The following is an 18,926-nucleotide window of genomic DNA, read 5'->3' on the forward strand; positions in this document are numbered from 1 at the left end:
TTAAGCTGTGTTACTCTCTGAAGTTGGTTCCTTGCTAGGACTCCTCCATCTCTTCCCTGTGTTTGATCTTCCTGGCTCTTGTTTGGTCTCTCCTGAGTCAGAGGTGCTGGCCAGAGGTGCTATCTTGAAAAGTTGCCACTGAAGGGCACTTTTTCTGCAGTGTTTTAAGCAAGGCTGAGTGTTAGGGGAGGAATGTTGGCTTTGGCTGTAAGTAATGCCTATGGTAAAGACAGAGGTGTAAATTTTGGGAGTCTGTGGTAAAGACAGAGGTGTAAGTTTTGGGAACCTCTGCTTTTTCAGTGGTGTTAGTGACTAATTCACCTCTCCTTTCAGTGGGCCTGTATTTTCCTTTTGTTCTTGTTTGTTTGTTTACGTACCTGAAGAACCTTTCCTTGCAGTTTTCAACAAGTCTGGCCACTCTAAATTTGAGCTGAGTTTTTGCTTTTATAACTGCATCTCTGCGCACCCTGGGAATGCCCTTGTTCAGTTCTTTGTTGACAAGGGAATATTGAAAATTCTGTTGTTTCATAGGCTTAGATTTCTGGCAAATGTATTTCCCATTGTCATAATGTGAATGTATTTTTACGTGCTCTTGGAAAGGTTTGTTTGCTCACTCAATAAGAATATGTGCGTGTGTTTCTGCATACACATATGTATTATGTGAAAAGTAGGATTTTATGATACAGTTACAAGATGAAAGAGGCTTATATTATTTAAATAGCCGTGGTATTTGGTTTCAGCCTCACCTACAGGGCCTCTCTAAATAGTGCTCTCTTAGTGTGTGAATGGGTAAATCCACCTACTAACATATGGTGTGTCTGTTTCTCTGCAGAGTGACCTTTGGTCCTGCGGCATTACGGCCATAGAGATGGCAGAAGGAGCTCCCCGTAAGTGATCCCTGTGCTTCTCCAGTGGGCTCGTTTTAGGGCTGAAACGTATACTTGGGTGATGCTGCTTGTAATCTAAGCCTAGTTTTGAGGTTTCTGAAAATATCCCCATGTTATTTCTGTTCTCTTTGGTTTTGCCTGCTCTATAAATATGAAATCCCATAAATAGCAATGCTTTTGATAAAGATAGGGTTGTGTTTAAACACTACAGTGCAGACTGCAGTAATTTAATTTCTATAGCAGGAATATTTGGAAGCTAATCGAGTGTCTGACTTCCTTCCTATTGGTAGTATATTGTGTTTTGGAGCTGTGTCCCACTTTGTCTATGGACTGGCCTGGAATACTGAAACCTCAGCTGGGGAGAGGGTCATTGGGGCCTTGGGGAAGCAGATCTTAATGAAAAAAGCATTTGTAGCAGCTATTTCTGTGTTGGCTCTCTGTTGGTCTGGATAATGCTAACATTGCTTCTCCTTTTGTTTCCGCTCATCAGTGGGTGGTGTTAATCTTCCTTAGCAGTGACATGGCTTAAACTGTAAATCCTTCTTCAGGACAAAGCACTGAACTTAGATATTCTCAAGCAGGGATCATTATCAGTTAGTTTGGATTTGAGAGGAAAACCTGGAAACCAAAAATGCTCAACTTTTTAATAGGCTCTTTTCCTTTCACGTAGTTCTTTCAGAATATAAAGGCAAACATCAGATGTTTGAGGAGGACAGAAACCTTTGAAAAGAAAAGAAGTTAGGCATGGTGTTATGACTTTTAATTATAATTTTTATGAAAGTCCTTATTGATCTTGCAAATATACTTACCCTCACCCTCAGCTGGAGCTCTGTATTTAAAAAATAAGAACCCAAGGTACCTAAGAGCAAGTTCATTTTTTTGCACATAAAAATCTATAACCACAACACAGCCCAGCTTGAAATGTCTTTGAAATAATCTTGTAGAAATAAAGTATTGATATTTCCCAGGTAAATATTGGTCATTTTGTTGTAGCTACTGCCTGATTTTCTTGTTGTTCTTACTGACTTTAATGCAAGATTTAAAAGTCAAATCACAATGGTCGTGTGTTGATTCATGTTTTAGGAGGCCTGATAGTTTGGGGTTGTTTTCTTTTTCCTTCCTAATTGCACGTTTGCATGAATGTCCAAGTGAGAGCTGCTCCCAGGACACTTTAGCCAGCACTGAATTAAGTGAACTACCTCCTTTTTGCCCCCTCTTTTTGTTCAGTGCATTGGGCTGCCTGTATGGCTTTGTAAGCCTGAAATTGGACAATATTTTGTTCATTTCTAAACCAGAGCTTGGCCCTTCTTTGTGTAAAAGCACAAATGTAGCATTTAAGAAGTTAGCAAAGATCCTCTGTAAGTGCAGAACAGCTCTTGTCCTCTGGTACATGGACTCTACCTCCTCCTCCTCCAGTGGCAGCTGAGAGTCCATCTCTGTGGATTCTTTGGTGGTCTGCAGGGATCCATAGGCATCCAAGGGGCTTCTTTGCCAAGACTGATGTTCTTATTTTTGAGCTAGAATTCTCTTCCCACTAGTCTGTTTCTCCTGAATATCAGTTGTGTGGTAAATGTCACTTCATCCTGCTGTGATCACTCAGGCTGAGACTGAGGGTGGAAGAGATCAGACATAGGAAGATGGTTAGAACATTGCTCCTAGAGGCCTTTCTTGGGCTGCTTCTCTCCCTGCTCCCTTGTTTCCCTGTGTTGGCTCTGCCATATTGCTTTACTATGGAACAGGAGGAAAAGCTGTCCAACATTGAACCTGGACTCCCACTGAAACAAACAGGACTTCTTTGGACAAAAGTTAGGAGTTTGCATTTCAGTTCTGCAGACAGTCCTTTTGAGTGATACAGACCCTTCCATGCTTCAAAACTGTCATGCCTTGAAGTACAAAAATATCCAGGTCTGGAGAGTAAAAATGAAGCACCCTCAATAATGGGAGAGAAGGGCAGGTAAAGGAAGATTGTATGGAACAGTAACTCTCATTGTTCCCTTCCACCATCATCATCTCCCAGTATTTTGTTGACCAGAAAGTAAGTCAGATGACTTGGGCTGGAGGAGGGCCGTGCTCAGATGTTCCCATCTTGGTCAGTTCTGGAGGCTGATCCGTGCTTTGACCTCTTGCTCTTTTTGGGCTGCCATTGGCCCATTGAGCTATGGAATTGTTGTCATTTTGGGCTAATTCCATTTAGCTGTGTTGCTGTCTACACCTACTGCATGGATGTTGGGGATGGTGGGAGTGGTTGTGGAAGCTCAAGTCATGGCATTGACAGAGAGCAGCTAAACCAGTGTCTCTATGTCTCTGTTTTCTTCCCTTCAGCACTTTGTGACATGCACCCCATGAGGGCACTCTTTCTGATACCCAGGAACCCTCCCCCACGGTTAAAATCCAAGAAATGGTATGTATTTATTATATCTTGTCTTGTCTAGCATGAAGTTTTCTCATATTGCATAGTTTTGTTACCCCTTCCACAGAATTGTAAAGCAATTTAAGTTAGCAAAATCTCTGTTATCTTTTGTGCCTCTGAATCAAAGGAAGAAATAAAATGTATGCATTATTTAGTTCTGTTTGTCCCAGAGAAATTCCATCTCAAATTGTGTGAAAATAAATACCAAAATTTTTGGTTTTTCTTTTTCAGTAGAGCAGCATCTGTATTAAGGTGACAAATGGATCCATGTTTTAAAATATAGACTCCTGTAGCACTCTTAATGTACAGTGTGTTTTCTCAGATGTACCATAACACAGAAACAGAACAGTGCTATGGTGTTCTAGTTGCTAAATAGAAAGGAGCTATTAAAACTAATGAAGGCTTTTACTATAATTATTGTAAACGGTTGGAATTGAGTGCCTGCTTCTTGCCAGCTGAGAAGAATCCATTAGTATCAGAGGATTTCCTCCCAGTTACTGGTTACAACTGGCACATATGAAACAAAAGTACTCTGTAGAAAGAGGTTTCTTATCGATAGAATGGGATCATGGGATGCTGTGATCCTGTCAAAATAATGAAGTGATTGGACTGCGTATTCAATATTGACATAGTATAAACATGTCTTACTTGCTGGGCTTGGTCTTTACCTGGATTGACTTATTTATGCACTTGTATACTGTCAAGGCATTGCTCTCTTACTTGCCTTCTGCATATATTAAGAGAATAGAGATGCATATGTGCCATTTGCATTAGCCATTCATTGACATTTTTATGTGAAATAATGACATTCAAGGTGTGAGGAATAAAAAAACTGAACATCCAAGTTATGTTGGATTCAGCCTTTTTTATTGCAGTAGGGAAGTGAACTGATGGTTGGAAATCATTGTTTTTCCTCTTAGGCATGTAGTGAGGATGTTTGCTCTCCAAGCACTGGAGCAGGTTGAGAGCACATACCAGTGAAAAAGCAGCTCTGCTCCAAGGCAGTGTTGCTGTAACTCAGCTGTTTTGATAGCTTGCTCAGGTGCAGGTTATGAGAAGAGAGGCCAAATGATGACAAAGTTGTACAATTGTCATAGAACAGCTTGGGTTGGGACCTTAGAGATCATCTAATTCCAAACCCTGCCATGGACAGGGATGCCATCCACTAGTTCAGGTAGCTCAGAAACCAATCCAACCTGGCATTGCATGCTTCCAGGGATCAGGGGGCATCCACAACTTCTCTGGGCAACTTGTTCAGTGCTTCATTGTGGTTTTGAGTATTTCCACTGTTGGATTTTGGCAGGTGGCTTGTTTAGTGACTTCTTTCTGCAGAGATCCCCCTTCATGAGTTCAAATGAAGTGCAGATTTTGGAAGGGTGGTGCTGCAGGTTATCTAACTCCCATGCCCTGTCAGTTTATTCTGTGTGCAGAGGGGGTTTAGTTTAGTTCATGCCCTTAAATTATGTCAGAGACTCAAAGTGCCTGTGTTGAACAGACAAACACTGACCAACACCCACCTCTAGTTCTGTAAAAATTTTTTTGTGTGTGAGTCTTAAGGTAAAAGATAAAATAATCTTAAATTCTGGCAGATCTAACTCTGTGAGCCCAGGTGCATGCAAAAGCAGTGTGGTGCTGCTTGTGTCGGGAGAGTGGCAGACATTCAGTTCTCCTGACTTTGGGAATGGCTGTCTGTAGCATGGATAAGCTGCCCTGCCTCTGCTCCAAGCAGGCTGGATTCTATCCAGCTCTGATCCAGAAGCATCTAGGCTGGGTTTACATGATTTACCTGACTCACAGATCCTGCCTTTCAGAGCAGTTATCCTTCTGAAAGAGGGCACATTACAAGGCACAAGTGAGGCTGTGCCTGGGTGCTCCAAGAATGTTCATGTCACCCTGTGTCCCTCCAGCCCTGTGTCACCCCAGCCCAGTGCTCAGCTGGAACACACTCAGATCTGTTCAGGAGGTACACTTGCAGGCAGCACTTGTACTGTTCTCTGGGACATGATGCTCTTGGAGGAAATTATTTTGAGGAAGGACAGGAAAAATGTTTCATCTGAGTTTTACTTCTCATCTTTTGCTTTTTTTCCCCTTCCTGCTTTCTCAGGTCGAAAAAGTTTTTCAGCTTTATAGAAGGTTGTCTAGTGAAGAATTACATGCAGAGACCTTCTACAGAACAGCTGTTGAAACATCCCTTTATACGTGACCAGCCAAATGAAAGGCAAGTCCGAATCCAGCTTAAGGACCATATAGACAGGACCAGGAAGAAGAGAGGAGAGAAAGGTATGCAGCTTCTAAAAATCAAGTCTTTGCCACTTGTCAAACATGCATGTTTTTGTCCTGTTTTGCATTCTAAATACCCACTCCAAGAGAAGCTCCTATAGCACAAATCCTTGAAAAGTTCTTTTTTAATTCATAGTTTGACTATCAGAAGGCTCCGTTTTGTTCTGTCCTTTACAGAGAAAGTATAAATTTCAAGTGCTGTATTTTCTGATAGATTAAATTTGCTCACTTGCTAGCCACTCTTCCATACAAGCATTAAACAGTATTTAAGAGGATATTGGCATGTATGCCTTTCCCTTCTTTAGTCTGTGGTAGATTAATTTCCTGGAATGATGCCATAAATCAGACTCACAGGAAATAACCCATCACAAGAGCTGTGAAGCAAATGTTTTGGGCAGCCTTTTCTCCTTATTCAGGTGGTGCTGAAGTTCTCCAGGTGTCTTGTCTTACATGTAAAACCTGGTGTTGTTCAGGGAGTGTGCTGGAAGTCTTCTCCAAACCACTGTGCCACTGGGAAGATGAGCTTATATATGTAGAATGAGTTCTAGGGTCTGTGATGGATCTTCTCACTGAAGGGGACAGGAGCTGGTTTACTGAGGTGCTGCTGCAATGCCCCACTGCCCTAAAATTAAAGTACTATCCAGGCCTTTATTTCTTTCCTGTTAGATGAGACGGAGTATGAATATAGTGGAAGTGAGGAAGAAGAGGAGGAAGTGCCTGAACAAGAAGGAGAGCCAAGGTAATAATTGCTTTTGGGATGGCTTTGGGCAGACCATGCTGAGTAAGTCTAAAGGTCTGTGATTATAAATCAGCATGCTAAATTTCTGTCTCTTATTAAGTGAATGCACAAACTACTCAAAGGGTTTGAATACCTATACTGTGACTGTTAAAGGTTTGAAAGCTCCCCCTCCTATGACTTAGAGCAAACAAGCTTTGGATTTATGGCAAATATGATTGATCAGGGTCTCCACAGTGTTAGCAATCGTCCTTACTTTGCTTGGCCTCATTTCACGCCTTCCACTGAGAGCGTGTATTTGACATACATCCAGTGTCTTTGCTCCAAAAGAAACGAGATTAAACTTTAACATCATGATATATTTTATTAATGTTCCCCTGCTTTGGCAAGAGTATTTAATGGTCCATCAGGCTTTATCATACAGAAGGCTTTAACTTCCTCTTGTTGCAGTTCCATTGTCAATGTGCCTGGAGAATCAACCCTCCGACGTGATTTCCTGAGACTGCAGCAGGAAAACAAGGAACGGTCCGAGGCCCTTCGGAGGCAGCAGCTGCTGCAGGAGCAGCAGCTCCGTGAGCAGGAGGAGTACAAGAGGCAGCTGCTGGCAGAGAGGCAGAAACGCATCGAGCAGCAGAAGGAGCAGAGGAGGCGGCTGGAAGAGGTAGAAACAGGAGACTGGAGTTTGGGGGGACAGAAGCCCCTCTCCCGCTCTTGTTTCCCATTCCCACACCCATTTCAAAATAATTCCTTGTAGCCCCCAGGATATCTCAGGAAAGAAAACATCAAGTGAATATCCACCTCTAAACGTAGAGCTAAGCACTTAAATCCATGATTGAATACTTGAATATAAGACGTCTTCCAAAGCATTTGAATATCCAGCAGCTCCTATGAAGACAACAGGAGCCAGAGCTGGGTTGTTTGAAGGCGTTTTTTGTGGAAGAGGCTCATTCTTGGTCTTTGTCTAGGCTTAGGTAGACAGAAGAGGAGACATAAATTATTCCCAGGTGGATTTTTCTCTCAAGAGTACTGTTTTGGGGGCCATAACATTTTTCAGATTTCCCTTTAAAGCTTTCTCAAACATGTGTTTGGCACTCATTCATGGTAGATGGAAGCCTGTTTTTTAATGTATTATTCTCTCATGAGCAGTAGCTTAGTGACTAAAAACCACCTAGATCATAAAATAATAGAATGATTTGGATTGGAAGGGGCCTTTAAAGGTAGATCTATAAATAATTTCGTAAATCAGTGTTAAAATTATAATTCTGCAGGAATTACAAATATGTAAATCATACTTTTGTGATACAGTAAGTATGCAATTTCTATACAGTACTGGAAGATAAAAGAATGTATGTGGACAATATTGTTCTGTCATACTTTTCACCTCCTAAGATCTCGTGTGCATTTATATATATATATGTGTAGATGGAATATGCAGCATGAGCTTCAGAAATAGGAGGATTTCAAAACAGCTCTTCAGGCCAGAGCTGGGTATGACACAGAGTTGAAGTGAAACCAATGCTCTGGCTCTTCAGGAAGTGCAGGGTCAAATTCCAGTTGTCCTTAAATGACCTCTTGCTTGAGTCTGTTTCAACCTTTCACTTAGCAGTGATGGAAAAACTACACCCAGTCTGGTTTTCCAAATCCTGGTAACGTTTAATGAGGATGCAACCAGGACCAAATGTTGATTTGCATCCCGTGACCTGTTTGCATAACAAGTTATACAAAGTTCCAAATACCTTTCCAGGTCACATTATGCTCCTTATCCCTCTTTTCCAAAGTGCAAATAGAGTTTAGTGCTGCTATAAGGAGGGATTGGTAGCTAAGATTCAGCCACACATGAATCCATAAGGAGGAATGAGGAGAAGGCATATAAAGCCCATTTCTCTTCTGTTTCTTTCCCACCCTTCAGAGAATGCCAAGATAAACCTCATAGCACTTCCAACTGTTTTTAGACTGTTTGTGGGGGGAGTAAGTAGTAAAAAAAGATACTAGAAAAATATGAAAATAAAAGATAGTTGTTGTCAAAGGTGGGCAAAAGTTGAGCTACTGTTTAACTGCTCAAATTTTTCTTAGTATGGGAGTCAATGATTTATTTTAAATGCCCCTTTAATCTCTAAGGTTCTGCAGGCAGTATTTTTTTTTGTTGAGGAAGAGGATTACAATTAAATTATCTAGGTCATTTAACTTTAGTAATCAGTGCAACTCTTAAAATCTGTATTTTCTTTTTAAAATAAAGGGGCTGCTGCTGCCAGTAAAGCAAAGCAATGCACCATTTTCTCTGTGTGGGTTGAACTTTTTGGGGATGTTACAGTTATAACAGAATGAGCAAGTAGAAAGAAAAGGCAGTTACCTGAAAGTTATGTTTAATAAGTTCTGCTTTTTAAAATCCAAAATAAAACTGACAGCTTCCACAACCACAAGACAGCATGTAATGTAGATTGTAATCCTGAACAAGGTTGCATGGTAAAACATGTAAAATTTGTAAGATCAAAGCTTTTTACCTTGTATGGGTCTGTAACCTCTGCCTGGTTCCTTGGAGGCATAAATAGGAATAAGTTACAAAATAGGTGAGTTAAAAAAGTTTCCTTTTGCAGGTGATGGTGTAGGCATATTGTTCATCAAGTGCATTAAAGAAAAGACTCACATTTAGCTTTCAAAAAAATCCCACTTAGTTAATTGGATCTTGTGTTGGAAAAATGTATGATCCCAAGTGGTTTTCAACAAAACAGCAGCCAAAACAAGCTCTTTCAGATGGGGGAAGGGTAGTAGACACAAATTTAGATAAACATCAGTGTTGTGACACAATTGAAGGCCAAAATATTTAAATGTTGTCACTTTGTCCTTAACTCACCCCCCCTGTTTTGATGAAGCCAGTAAACAATGAGGAGCTTGATAATGGGAGTCAAGATTAATGTCAGGCATTGAAGCTCAGGGCGTTCATAAATGAGTTGATATTTTTACCAGACTTGCTGTCTTATAATTTTTGCTTGTGTAAAGTATGTATGCATATACCTATTTAATATTCTTTGGTAGAATTTTATGCATTAGATAATCTTCCTGAACAAGTGGCATATACTTCCCCCCCTCCCCACTTCCTAAATTAAAATTGAGGGCTTGTTCTTACAATGCTGGCACAGAGCCCAGACAGTTTTGACCGAGACTGTAACAGGAACGGTGTTTAGGACATCTGCCAAAAACTCTAATTCTCAGCAGTATTAGAGAAAAGATTACTTTTTAAAAGGCATATAGGTGACTTCTAAAAGTTGTTGTTGCAGGAACCTTGTAGTTTGTGTCTTGCTGAGGAGGTGAAAATGACATGTGGTCAAACTACAGAAAATTACATGAGAATTTTGCGACTGGGATTTTGTCCCACCCTCAATCCTCGTTTAAAAGACATATAAAGACTGTCAACTATGTAGGTGTTTAGCTAGTTTAAACAAGAAATCTGACCTGCTCCTGGCTGTTTTAATGGGATTCTGTGATTCTATTCAGCAACGTGGAGACAACTGCTGAGTATGAGAAGGCATTTGGATTTGTACTTGCAAAACTGAGTCTGGCTCAGGAAGCTAAAAATTGGCTGTGCCGGAATCCCATTCTCTGTGGACCTCCACAGTTCAGGATAGCTGCATTAAATGGTGTCTCTGTCCCTGGTTATGGGAACCTAAGATGGATGTTTTTGAAGTGGTAGCTTATAGCTACACTGGCAAGTAGTCCAGTCCTGTAGAAGCAGATTGTGGAGCACAATAATTAAAGTGCTGAGGACCTGAAGACTTCATGTGTTTAAAGACAGGAGGAATTCCTTTGGACTGGCTGAGGTCTAGACTCTGTGCCTGCTTGTGGTTGGAGTGCATCAGCCTTTTTAATTTCATCCAAAAGGTGTGGTTGGCACTCCAAGACATCTTCAGAATACGAAACAAAACTGGATAAGTGGAGATGTTTGGATGATTCACTTCAAAAGAGCACTCCTGATCTGAACCAAGATGCTAATGTAGGTGTACCTGCAGGCAATTTTTGCCAGGGCTTTACATCTTTTACAGAAGGGGAGCTTATTCTTATCTACTTAATTTGAATTGCTTGCATCTTGGATTGGTACTGAGTAAGAAGTTCTACTTCTGGTTTATCTCTAGTGTGGACAAAGCAAAAATCTCTTTATTAATCTTGCCGATTCTCTTTCTAAGCTGATACCAGGCTACCTAATTCTTTGTGAAAGAAATAATTAATATAGGTATCATCAGTCTTCTTTTGAATATGAGACATAGTAATAATACTTTAGGAATTTAAAATTAAAGGATCTGTATCTATCTTGAGCATTTCACTGTAGGAAGAAGGGCCTGAATTCATTGGTGTAGATGAACTGCCTGTGTAGTTGCATTGCCCCCTCCTGGTAAATTGTGCTCTACTGCATAGACTTCCAGTTTGGAGATGTCAGGTTCCATTATAAGATCATTATTATTGCACCCTAAAACCAGATAAGGAGCTTGGGTATTGACACTGTATTTTCTTTGTGGGTTTTTTAAATGTTGTTTGCATAGTAAATGCCCATTTTGTGAAATGCAGTAATTTGAGGCAGTATGGGCTCTGCCAAAATTCTGTTTTGGCATGTCTGACATTTCTTTGAAGAGTTCTTGCCTTACTTTCTGGGTAACAGTTTGCTCCTTGGAAATAAGCTTTTCATCTGCAATGTGCAAGAAAGTTGGTAATACTGTACCAACTTGAGAAGATCTGCATATGCATCCCTAAGTTTGGGAATCTTGATCTATACCTGCTGTTTCTTGGACAGCAGTATTTTTTTTTTTTTGTAGTGCATGACCAAAAATTACAGTATCTGACAATTACACAAACTAAATTTAGAAGGCAAATTTTTATATGTAGAAATGTGACATTGATTTTAACGAATGGTTTTCCCTGTCCCATTCCTGTCCTGTGGGCAGGCCTAAGGCACACAGTGATCAGGTTTGGTGTCCTCATGGAAGAGTTGCTAGAGCCAGTCAGGAAGGCAACCATGTGCCAGCAGATGGATGCAAGAAAGTCAGTATAGGGCTGGCTCTGAAGCCAGATTGGGTCAACTCAACTTGCTACAAACCACTTTTGGCATTGCTTTGACAAGATGTGCACCAGGACCCAAGAGATGGTTGTCACTGTAAGTTTCCTCTCCGTGGGCATGTTAAAAGTAAATTCCACTTCACTTATGACCACTGGTTTGATGCTGAAGTTTCAAAGGCCACATGCAAAGGAAGTGAAACCTTTATTATACATTTGGGGCTGGGAATAAGAGGATCATGCAGTGTGTTTGTGCAGGCTCCTGCAGTGCTGGGTACTCCCTTCCCACTCACCTGGCAGGAGGCTGAGACAGTGTCTGATGGGAAGGTGGAATTGATGCTGAGAATCCTGATCTCCCTGCCTACTTTGGCACATAGACAGTAGCACATTTGTGAGATTTGTCTTAAATCCATTTTCCCCGTCTATTCCTTTGCTGGCTAATAAATATCTGCTATTGTGCTGAGTTAGATATCTGGATCAAGGTTTCATTAAAAATCTCATCTTTTGACAATTGACTTTGTTTTGTGCTGCCATGGGAAACTGGCTCTCTTAATCAGTTTGTAGCTCATTTTTCCTCATATTAAGTTCAGTTATTTATAATTATTGCTGAATACTTCTGAATTAATTCAAGAAGCGATGAATTTGCCCGTCTTCCTTGTGGTGAGAATGATGCCATCCTGAGATCTGCAATATCCACTTAACAATGTCAACACAATATTGTTTGAGTTGATAAATGTGCATATTATATTAACCAGTCAGCAGTGTGCTGTCTCTTGCATCCTCAAGGCAGCAGCATTATAGTACTTCACGTCTTAGTTTTTCTTAAACAAAAGCCTGTCAGACTTGATTAGCCAAGAAGGACCTGAATATATTGACTTAAATGTAGCAATTGCTTGACACTGAGGCATATATTCAGAAATAAAAGTGCCTACTTAATCCTTTTACAGTGCTTAAAAAATGAAGGAGGGGAAGCAGTGAAACCTATGAAATGCACCGCGTGCCGTAGCTGCCTTGCAGCGCTTTTGCTATTTTTATATCTACATTCATTGAGGAGAGTTGGCTTAAGCACGAGTGAAAAGGCTGGTAAATGGATTTAGTTAGAAGAGATGCAAGAGCAAGGAAGCTGTGTTTCTGAGAAGATCCAGTAAGAAAGTGTGGGGGATGAAAGAGTTTGTCTTGTGGCACAGGAAGGTGGTAGTGAACCCAGCGTGATGCTGTGGGCCAGGGAAGAGGGCATGATAGTTACAGCGTGGGTGTGTTTCAGCAGTGGTCTCCAGGAAAGTCACATCTTCCCCCAAACTGTAGTTAATGAAAGAGAATTGGAAAGCAGCCTGTATTATTTAAGTGCTACTAATTGGTGGAATCACAGAATGGTTTGTGTAGGAAGGACCTTTAAAAACCATCCTGCTCTAACTTCTGGCCATGGGCAGGGGACATCTTTCAGCGCTCAAAGCCCCATCCAGCCTAGCCTTGAACACTGCCAGGGATGGGACATCCACAATTTCTCTTGGCAGAAAAGCTCAGAAAACCCAAGAGCCATCTTTTTCCTCCCCCCTAGTATTTCTTCTCCACTGTCATGTCAGAACAGATTCCAGAAGATGGAAAGGCTGTTGATATTTCAGTTCCTTCATAGTAATGCAGGAAAATGTTCCAAGCAGAGAAAGCTCATCCCACGAAGTAACACAGCAAGTGTAGATCAGCCTTTGCTTTTTCAGTTGAGCAAACTATGAAACTCACACCAGTAATTGGATTTGTGAACCCAAAGTAAAGCTTTGAGTGCTCTTCCTTGCTGGACTATTTAAAGTATCTTAACACAGACAAATCTGTGGCAGCTTTGCTCCAACAGAAATTTGGGATAGTATTAACCTGAACATAAACGTGATGACAAATAACCAATGTAGGTTTTCATTTTTGTTCTTGGGATTAAATTTGTGTGTGCTATTTTTTGGTTTAATTTTCTTCCATATTTTTTTTTAGTATGTTGTAGAAACCTATAAAGAAAGTAAATGTAGTGATATTCCCAGTTGATGGTTGAACAGGAGACAGCTGGGTCTTTTGACACTTAGGCAGTTGTGGGAGGCTGCCTGGGATTTCGAGGTAGGTGGAGTAACTGGATGCTTATGCTGGAGTGCAGGAAGAATTGGTCACGACTACATGGGCATCTAAAATGTCTTCTCTGAAGTCATATATGGTGCTCTATAGACATAAATGAGTCAGTTCATGCTTTCTAGAGCTGTTTTCCAGGTTCTTTTCAGACTTGAGCACACCTAATCAGCACCTGTTTGTATTTGGGTCATGTGTGGAAGCTTATCTGTGTAAGTGTATATCTTATGTTGCTGCTTTTCCTCTTTTACATAAAGGTGCGTTTGATGTATTGGGAGGAGCTGAAGTGCTGTTGGCCAGCTTTCCTTCTCTCTTAGGCAAAGTTTTGGGCAGTGCATGAAATTAAGCTTGATTGTTGGGCCAACTCTACAAAATTCTTAGCAGACCAACTGTTTTAAGAGACAAGCTACTTAGGGAAAGTTCAGATAGTTGGCATTTGAGTTAGCTGATTTAGTAGGGCTGATCACTCCCTTTTGGCAACAAGTAGGCTGTTGATGTCAAGTTGTCATCTCTTGAGCTCAACAGTTGTTTGAGGATTGGGGTTTGTGTTAGCCTTTTTTGAAGAGAGGAGTAAGTTTCCACACCTTGATTGTCAGCAAGAATATGGTACATGACATTTTGTGTGTGCATGAAGAAACCAGAGTGTCTAAGTGAGGTTGCTTCTAGGGATAGATGTGTGCTGGGTATGAGTTTGGTTTCCTGGTGGAGCACTTGCATAAACTGTTTTGTCACTCAGTTGCAGAGCTTGCTAGTCCTGGTAAATCCCGCTCTTCACCATAGAAAACAACCCCACCTCTTTCTTTGATAACAGCAAAAGTAAAACTCTGTGGTTTCTTTTCCCTTTTTGTAGCAACAAAGAAGAGAAAGGGAAGCTCGAAGGCAACAAGAGCGTGAGCAGAGGCGGAGAGAACAGGAGGAAAAAAGACGTCTGGAAGAAATGGAGAGGAGGCGTAAGGAGGAGGAAGAGAGAAGAAGAGCAGAGGAGGAAAAGAGGAGGGTAGAAAGGGAGCAGGTGAGTCCATGATACAGATATATGTGCAATACGTTTGTTTCTTCTAAATTCTAATTTAATTTTTAAAAAAGTAGTAAGCCTGAATCAGCTTAGAGGCAATGTAACACTAACTCTTTCATCTTTGTTGTTTTTGACAGCAAGTGCACTAACATAGGATTGTAGGGCTTTATGGAAAATTCTGGCAGCCTCAATATTCTCTCAAAAAAAGAAGTCTTGTTGCAGTACTCATTCTAAATTCAGTTCATGCCCCTGGGCTGGACTAAAATCACCAGAATTGGCAAAATCATGACTGGGACTGAAAACTGTTTCTAGGCTTGTCTTGCTGGATCAGTGGTTCTTGCAGGACGTGCCCCTGATCAGAAGGCCTCCCAAGAGAAGGGTAGCTCTGTTGCGTGTCAACTTCTGGCACACAGAATTGGTCACTGGCATGAACTTTGTGTACTCTGAATTTGAGATGGAATCTTTGAGCTGCACAGGATTTTCCATCCTAAAACTTCAATATGCAATTTCCCTCTCTTATTCTGTTTAAAATCAGTAACGTATGCCCATTCAGGCAACAAATATATCTTAAGTTATGCCAGTGTGCCCTTAATACATTGAAAGTACAACTGAGAAACTTGTTAAACTGTGAAATTCAGCTGCTATATTTATGCATGAAATCTGCATGTTTTAAAATCCTTTAATAACAATCAGGGTGATAATCAGAGCAATACTTACTGTGCATGTACTGCAAAATGCTGATTGCAAATAAAGGGCCAAAATTTCTGTCCTAGAGGCTGATTGATTGTAAATTTCCCATTAACTTCAGGAATGCTGGGTTTGGCCTGACATACCTTAATTTTTTCTTACATAAATTCACTGTATTGAGATCACTGATGATTGTGTTACTGGGAAATTTTATTGTGTTTGTGTATGTTTCAAAGATTCTTGAGTCAAAAGGAGAGAAGACTAACCAATGGGAATAAATATATGGAAAATCTCTAATTACAGCATAGCAATTTGCTTTTGGGCAGACACCGGGTATTCCCCCAGCTGCTTTTTAAACTGTTGAAATGCTAATTACGCACAGTGCCAGTAAAGACAAATGGTTAATTGGTGTGGCCAAGCTGAACCACTCTGAATTTTTATTCTTTTTTTTAAAAAGACACATTCCCTCTTAGAATTTTTGTTAACTCAAACTGTGGCTCAGCCAATGTGCGTAACAGCAGTATGGTGTATCTCATCAGTCTGTCACAAGACTTTCTATAACTCCCATCACTGTATCACTGATCCATTGATTTCTTTATGCATACACTGTAAATGTGTGCGTGTGCTTGTGTGTGTGCGCATGCACATGTTACATACTTCCATTAATTGCATGATAGGATGTTACCAGCTTGGGTTTGGTGCTTCAGAGTTTGAGTTCTTCTAGGGGTAGGTGAAGCGAGGGTTAATGTCTTGACCTGTTGAGGCTGCAGGTGAAGAGGTGGCTAGATGGCAAGAGCAAGTGAGTTTGGTCTAATTTCTGTTTCCTGGTGGATGTTTGTTTGTGTCATAACCATCGCATAATTCAGCAAGGCTGGCAGTGTTTGCTCAGGAGAGGCTTCTGGTGAGGGCGGCAGGGGAGACTCGGCAGGGCAGGTCCCAACTGCACTTGGCAGAGCCCGTTTGGGGGAGCTTGCTCCAGCTCTGCCTACACTATGCCTGGCTCTAGCTGTTGCTAACAGTTCATCGCACCAGTGCAACACACTAATGTTTAATACAACTTGCATGTGACTTTGTATTGGCTGTGTTGAGTCAGACTTGCTGTGTTTTAACTTACCAAAACCTTCAAGTGCATTTTGCTGCTTCTTGAAACCACTTCCAAAATACATAAATGAGCACTGGCCCATGCCGGCAACATTTGCAGGAGTGCACATTTCAGAACAGGAGGGGCCAAAATGTAATGCTCAGGAGGCAGAGCTTCCTAAATTGTTCTGCAGGCACTAATCCATCCTGAAGTGAGTTTCTCATAAAGCTGAACTGGGGAAGTAGCGTGTGGTGTTCCACCCAGGGGGTTCTGATGCATTCCTTTTGAATAAATTTATTGCTGGGTAATTTCTATGTGACAGGAGTATATCAGGCGACAGCTAGAAGAGGAGCAGCGGCACTTGGAAATTCTACAGCAGCAGCTGCTCCAGGAGCAGGCCATGTTACTGGTAAAGCACTGTATCTGTTTTGTTCAGTAGCTATAGGATCCATTTATCCAGCCAGTCCTAGGCTTCCCTCAGTCGGGCACAGCTGCACTGACAGTATGACAACAAAGGAGCTTGATTAAAAGGCCATTTATGCTAGTGTTGTGGGCTGACAGGCACATATGAGAAGTGCTGTATGGTCACACTGCTTTCTGGGCAATAAGAGGAGGCTTTATGTTAAAGTGGAACGGTTCTGGTGTGGTGGTCGAGTTTCTGAACAGACCTTGGCATTCAGTGAAGAACTAGAGTGCTTGTGTTGCAGATCAAAAGCACACATGATATGTAAATCCACCCCAGGATACAATGGCCTAGTGTTGGTCTAAATCATTGTTTTATGAACTTAAGACTGGATTTAGTATAAACAACTCTTTTTTTCCCTTTAATAAAAATCAGTTTTGTCATAACTCTCCAATCATGTCAAGCTTAGCAGTACACTCATGACTTTCCCAACATAAGACACAAGTCATATGGGTCTAAATTAGCTCTCGGTTACACATTAACAATAAAACAAAGAAACAAACAAAACAGCAACCAGAAAGGTGCATTTTTAATGGGATTGGTAGGGACACATCCACCTTACAGTCAGTGTCATGTCTTGAATTCCTGCCCCGTTCTCTCAAAGGAATACAGATGGCGAGAGATGGAGGAGCACCGGCAGGCGGAGCGACTCCAGCGGCAGCTGCAGCAGGAGCAAGCCTACCTCCTGTCGCTGCAGCACGACCACAGGCGGCAGCAGCAACAGCAGCAACAGCAGCAGCAGCAGCAGCAAGAAAGAAATAAACAAAGCTATCATACCCCTGAGCCTAAATCCCACTATGAGCCTGCTGAAAGAGCACGTGAGGTAAGTCCTGCTAGTGAACAGGAGTCTGCTAACTGCTTCTCTGCCTGCTGCCATCAGCATGGCTGCAGTTCTGCTACACCAAAGCACCACTCATAAGGAGCAGGATATTTTAACTGTTGATTACTGGTTTTCAAGCCCTAGGGCAGCTTCTGAGTACTTCTGCTGCAATCACTGGAGTTCAGGCTTTTTGAGGTGTAAAAGTTGGAAAGAAGGTCTGGAAGTCTGCTGACTAAGGGGCCTGGTTTTGGAAGTATCATGTCAGGAAGTTGTGTCTGTGCTTCATCAGACATGTTTTCTTAGGAACTGTTGGTCCAGTGGTCTGTGTCTCTGGCAAGTACTGGTGATTTGAAATTGAGAGGCATTTGGAAAGCACAAACCTATGATGGATGTTAACACTCAGCACATGTGTACACATTTGGTGTTTTAACTTACACTTTTCAAAATTTCCTTCTCGCGAGCACAAACCTGAATTTCATTAGTTTCATTTCTGAAATGTTAAGTATTCTTTTCTGAGATCACTAGGACTCTTTTGAAACTCTATGGTGCTGCCTTCTTTGACTTCAGGCACTTACAAGTTGATCTGAAGTGCTCTGCCTTTCAGTGAGTCTTCACTGGTCCATGAGTAACATTGGTAAGCAAGTGAACACCTCTTTGATGTATATTTGGCTTTCTTTCAGTGATCTTATTCTTGTGTTTCCCTTGAGCACCATACTGCCCACAAACCACCAGACTGGGCAATGTTAGTCCAAGCTCTTAATGGCATTCATCACCTGCATGTGGGAACTAGGTAAATACATTTTGGAACAAGAACAGAAAATATATTTAGGCCTGCTAAACATGATAAAATAGCTTTTGGTTCAGCTTCATCCAGCAGGGCCTCTTAGTCTTTGAAGTACTATTGTTTGGGCTTGGTGGACGCAAACTCATTTTATTCTAGATGCTGTTGTCCAGGTTCTTAATAAACTATGTTTGTCCTATCTCATCCATTCTGTTTGATGGTTGAAGTATCTGATGTGTCTTTCTTACTTGGGAGAAGTTCAGACTTGTCTGGTATGTGATGGTGCAGACATGGAACCTGCACTCTTGTCCTTATTGCGTGCTCTTGGCCCACCTCAGTGAAGGCATAGCCAGTCTAGCACTTCTGTCCAGCCTGAATGCTGGTTGGAATTTAGAGGGATGCAGAACTGTATCTGCTTCATTTTCCTTTCAGAGCTGAAAAGGTGAGAAAAAGATTTAAGTGTTCCATCCTTTAGGAGAACCACTGACTCAGTTGTTTTTCCTGTTGTAGTCTTTCTTTTGTGATTGCTCTAGCCCAAAAGAGTAAAGACAGAAAAATTGATTGGTAGTCAGATCTTCCCAGAGATCATTGTATAATAGTCTTTTAAAAAATGTGATAGAAGTATA

General features: G+C 41.3%; 1 protein-coding gene across 9 annotated transcripts in view; it reads left to right on the top strand.

Annotated features, from left to right (window-relative positions):
* Window positions 1–18,926, top strand: part of MAP4K4 (mitogen-activated protein kinase kinase kinase kinase 4) — a 165,384-nt gene that overhangs the window by 113,548 nt on the left and 32,910 nt on the right. For 7 of the 9 annotated variants that reach the window (XM_063149806.1, XM_063149805.1, XM_063149810.1 and 4 more), the window contains exons 8-15: window positions 833–887; window positions 3,210–3,288; window positions 5,402–5,577; window positions 6,244–6,316; window positions 6,764–6,974; window positions 14,307–14,468; window positions 16,559–16,645; window positions 17,304–17,522. In XM_063149806.1, the coding sequence (XP_063005876.1) occupies window positions 833–887; window positions 3,210–3,288; window positions 5,402–5,577; window positions 6,244–6,316; window positions 6,764–6,974; window positions 14,307–14,468; window positions 16,559–16,645; window positions 17,304–17,522 (1,062 nt within the window). The remainder of the gene's footprint in view (window positions 1–832; window positions 888–3,209; window positions 3,289–5,401; window positions 5,578–6,243; window positions 6,317–6,763; window positions 6,975–14,306; window positions 14,469–16,558; window positions 16,646–17,303; window positions 17,523–18,926) is intronic. The other 2 variants (XM_063149808.1, XM_063149813.1) reach the window with 1 other exon arrangement.

This window comes from Melospiza melodia, chromosome 2, assembly GCF_035770615.1.
Source record: "Melospiza melodia melodia isolate bMelMel2 chromosome 2, bMelMel2.pri, whole genome shotgun sequence".
In the NCBI taxonomy this organism is placed as follows: domain Eukaryota; kingdom Metazoa; phylum Chordata; class Aves; order Passeriformes; family Passerellidae; genus Melospiza; species Melospiza melodia.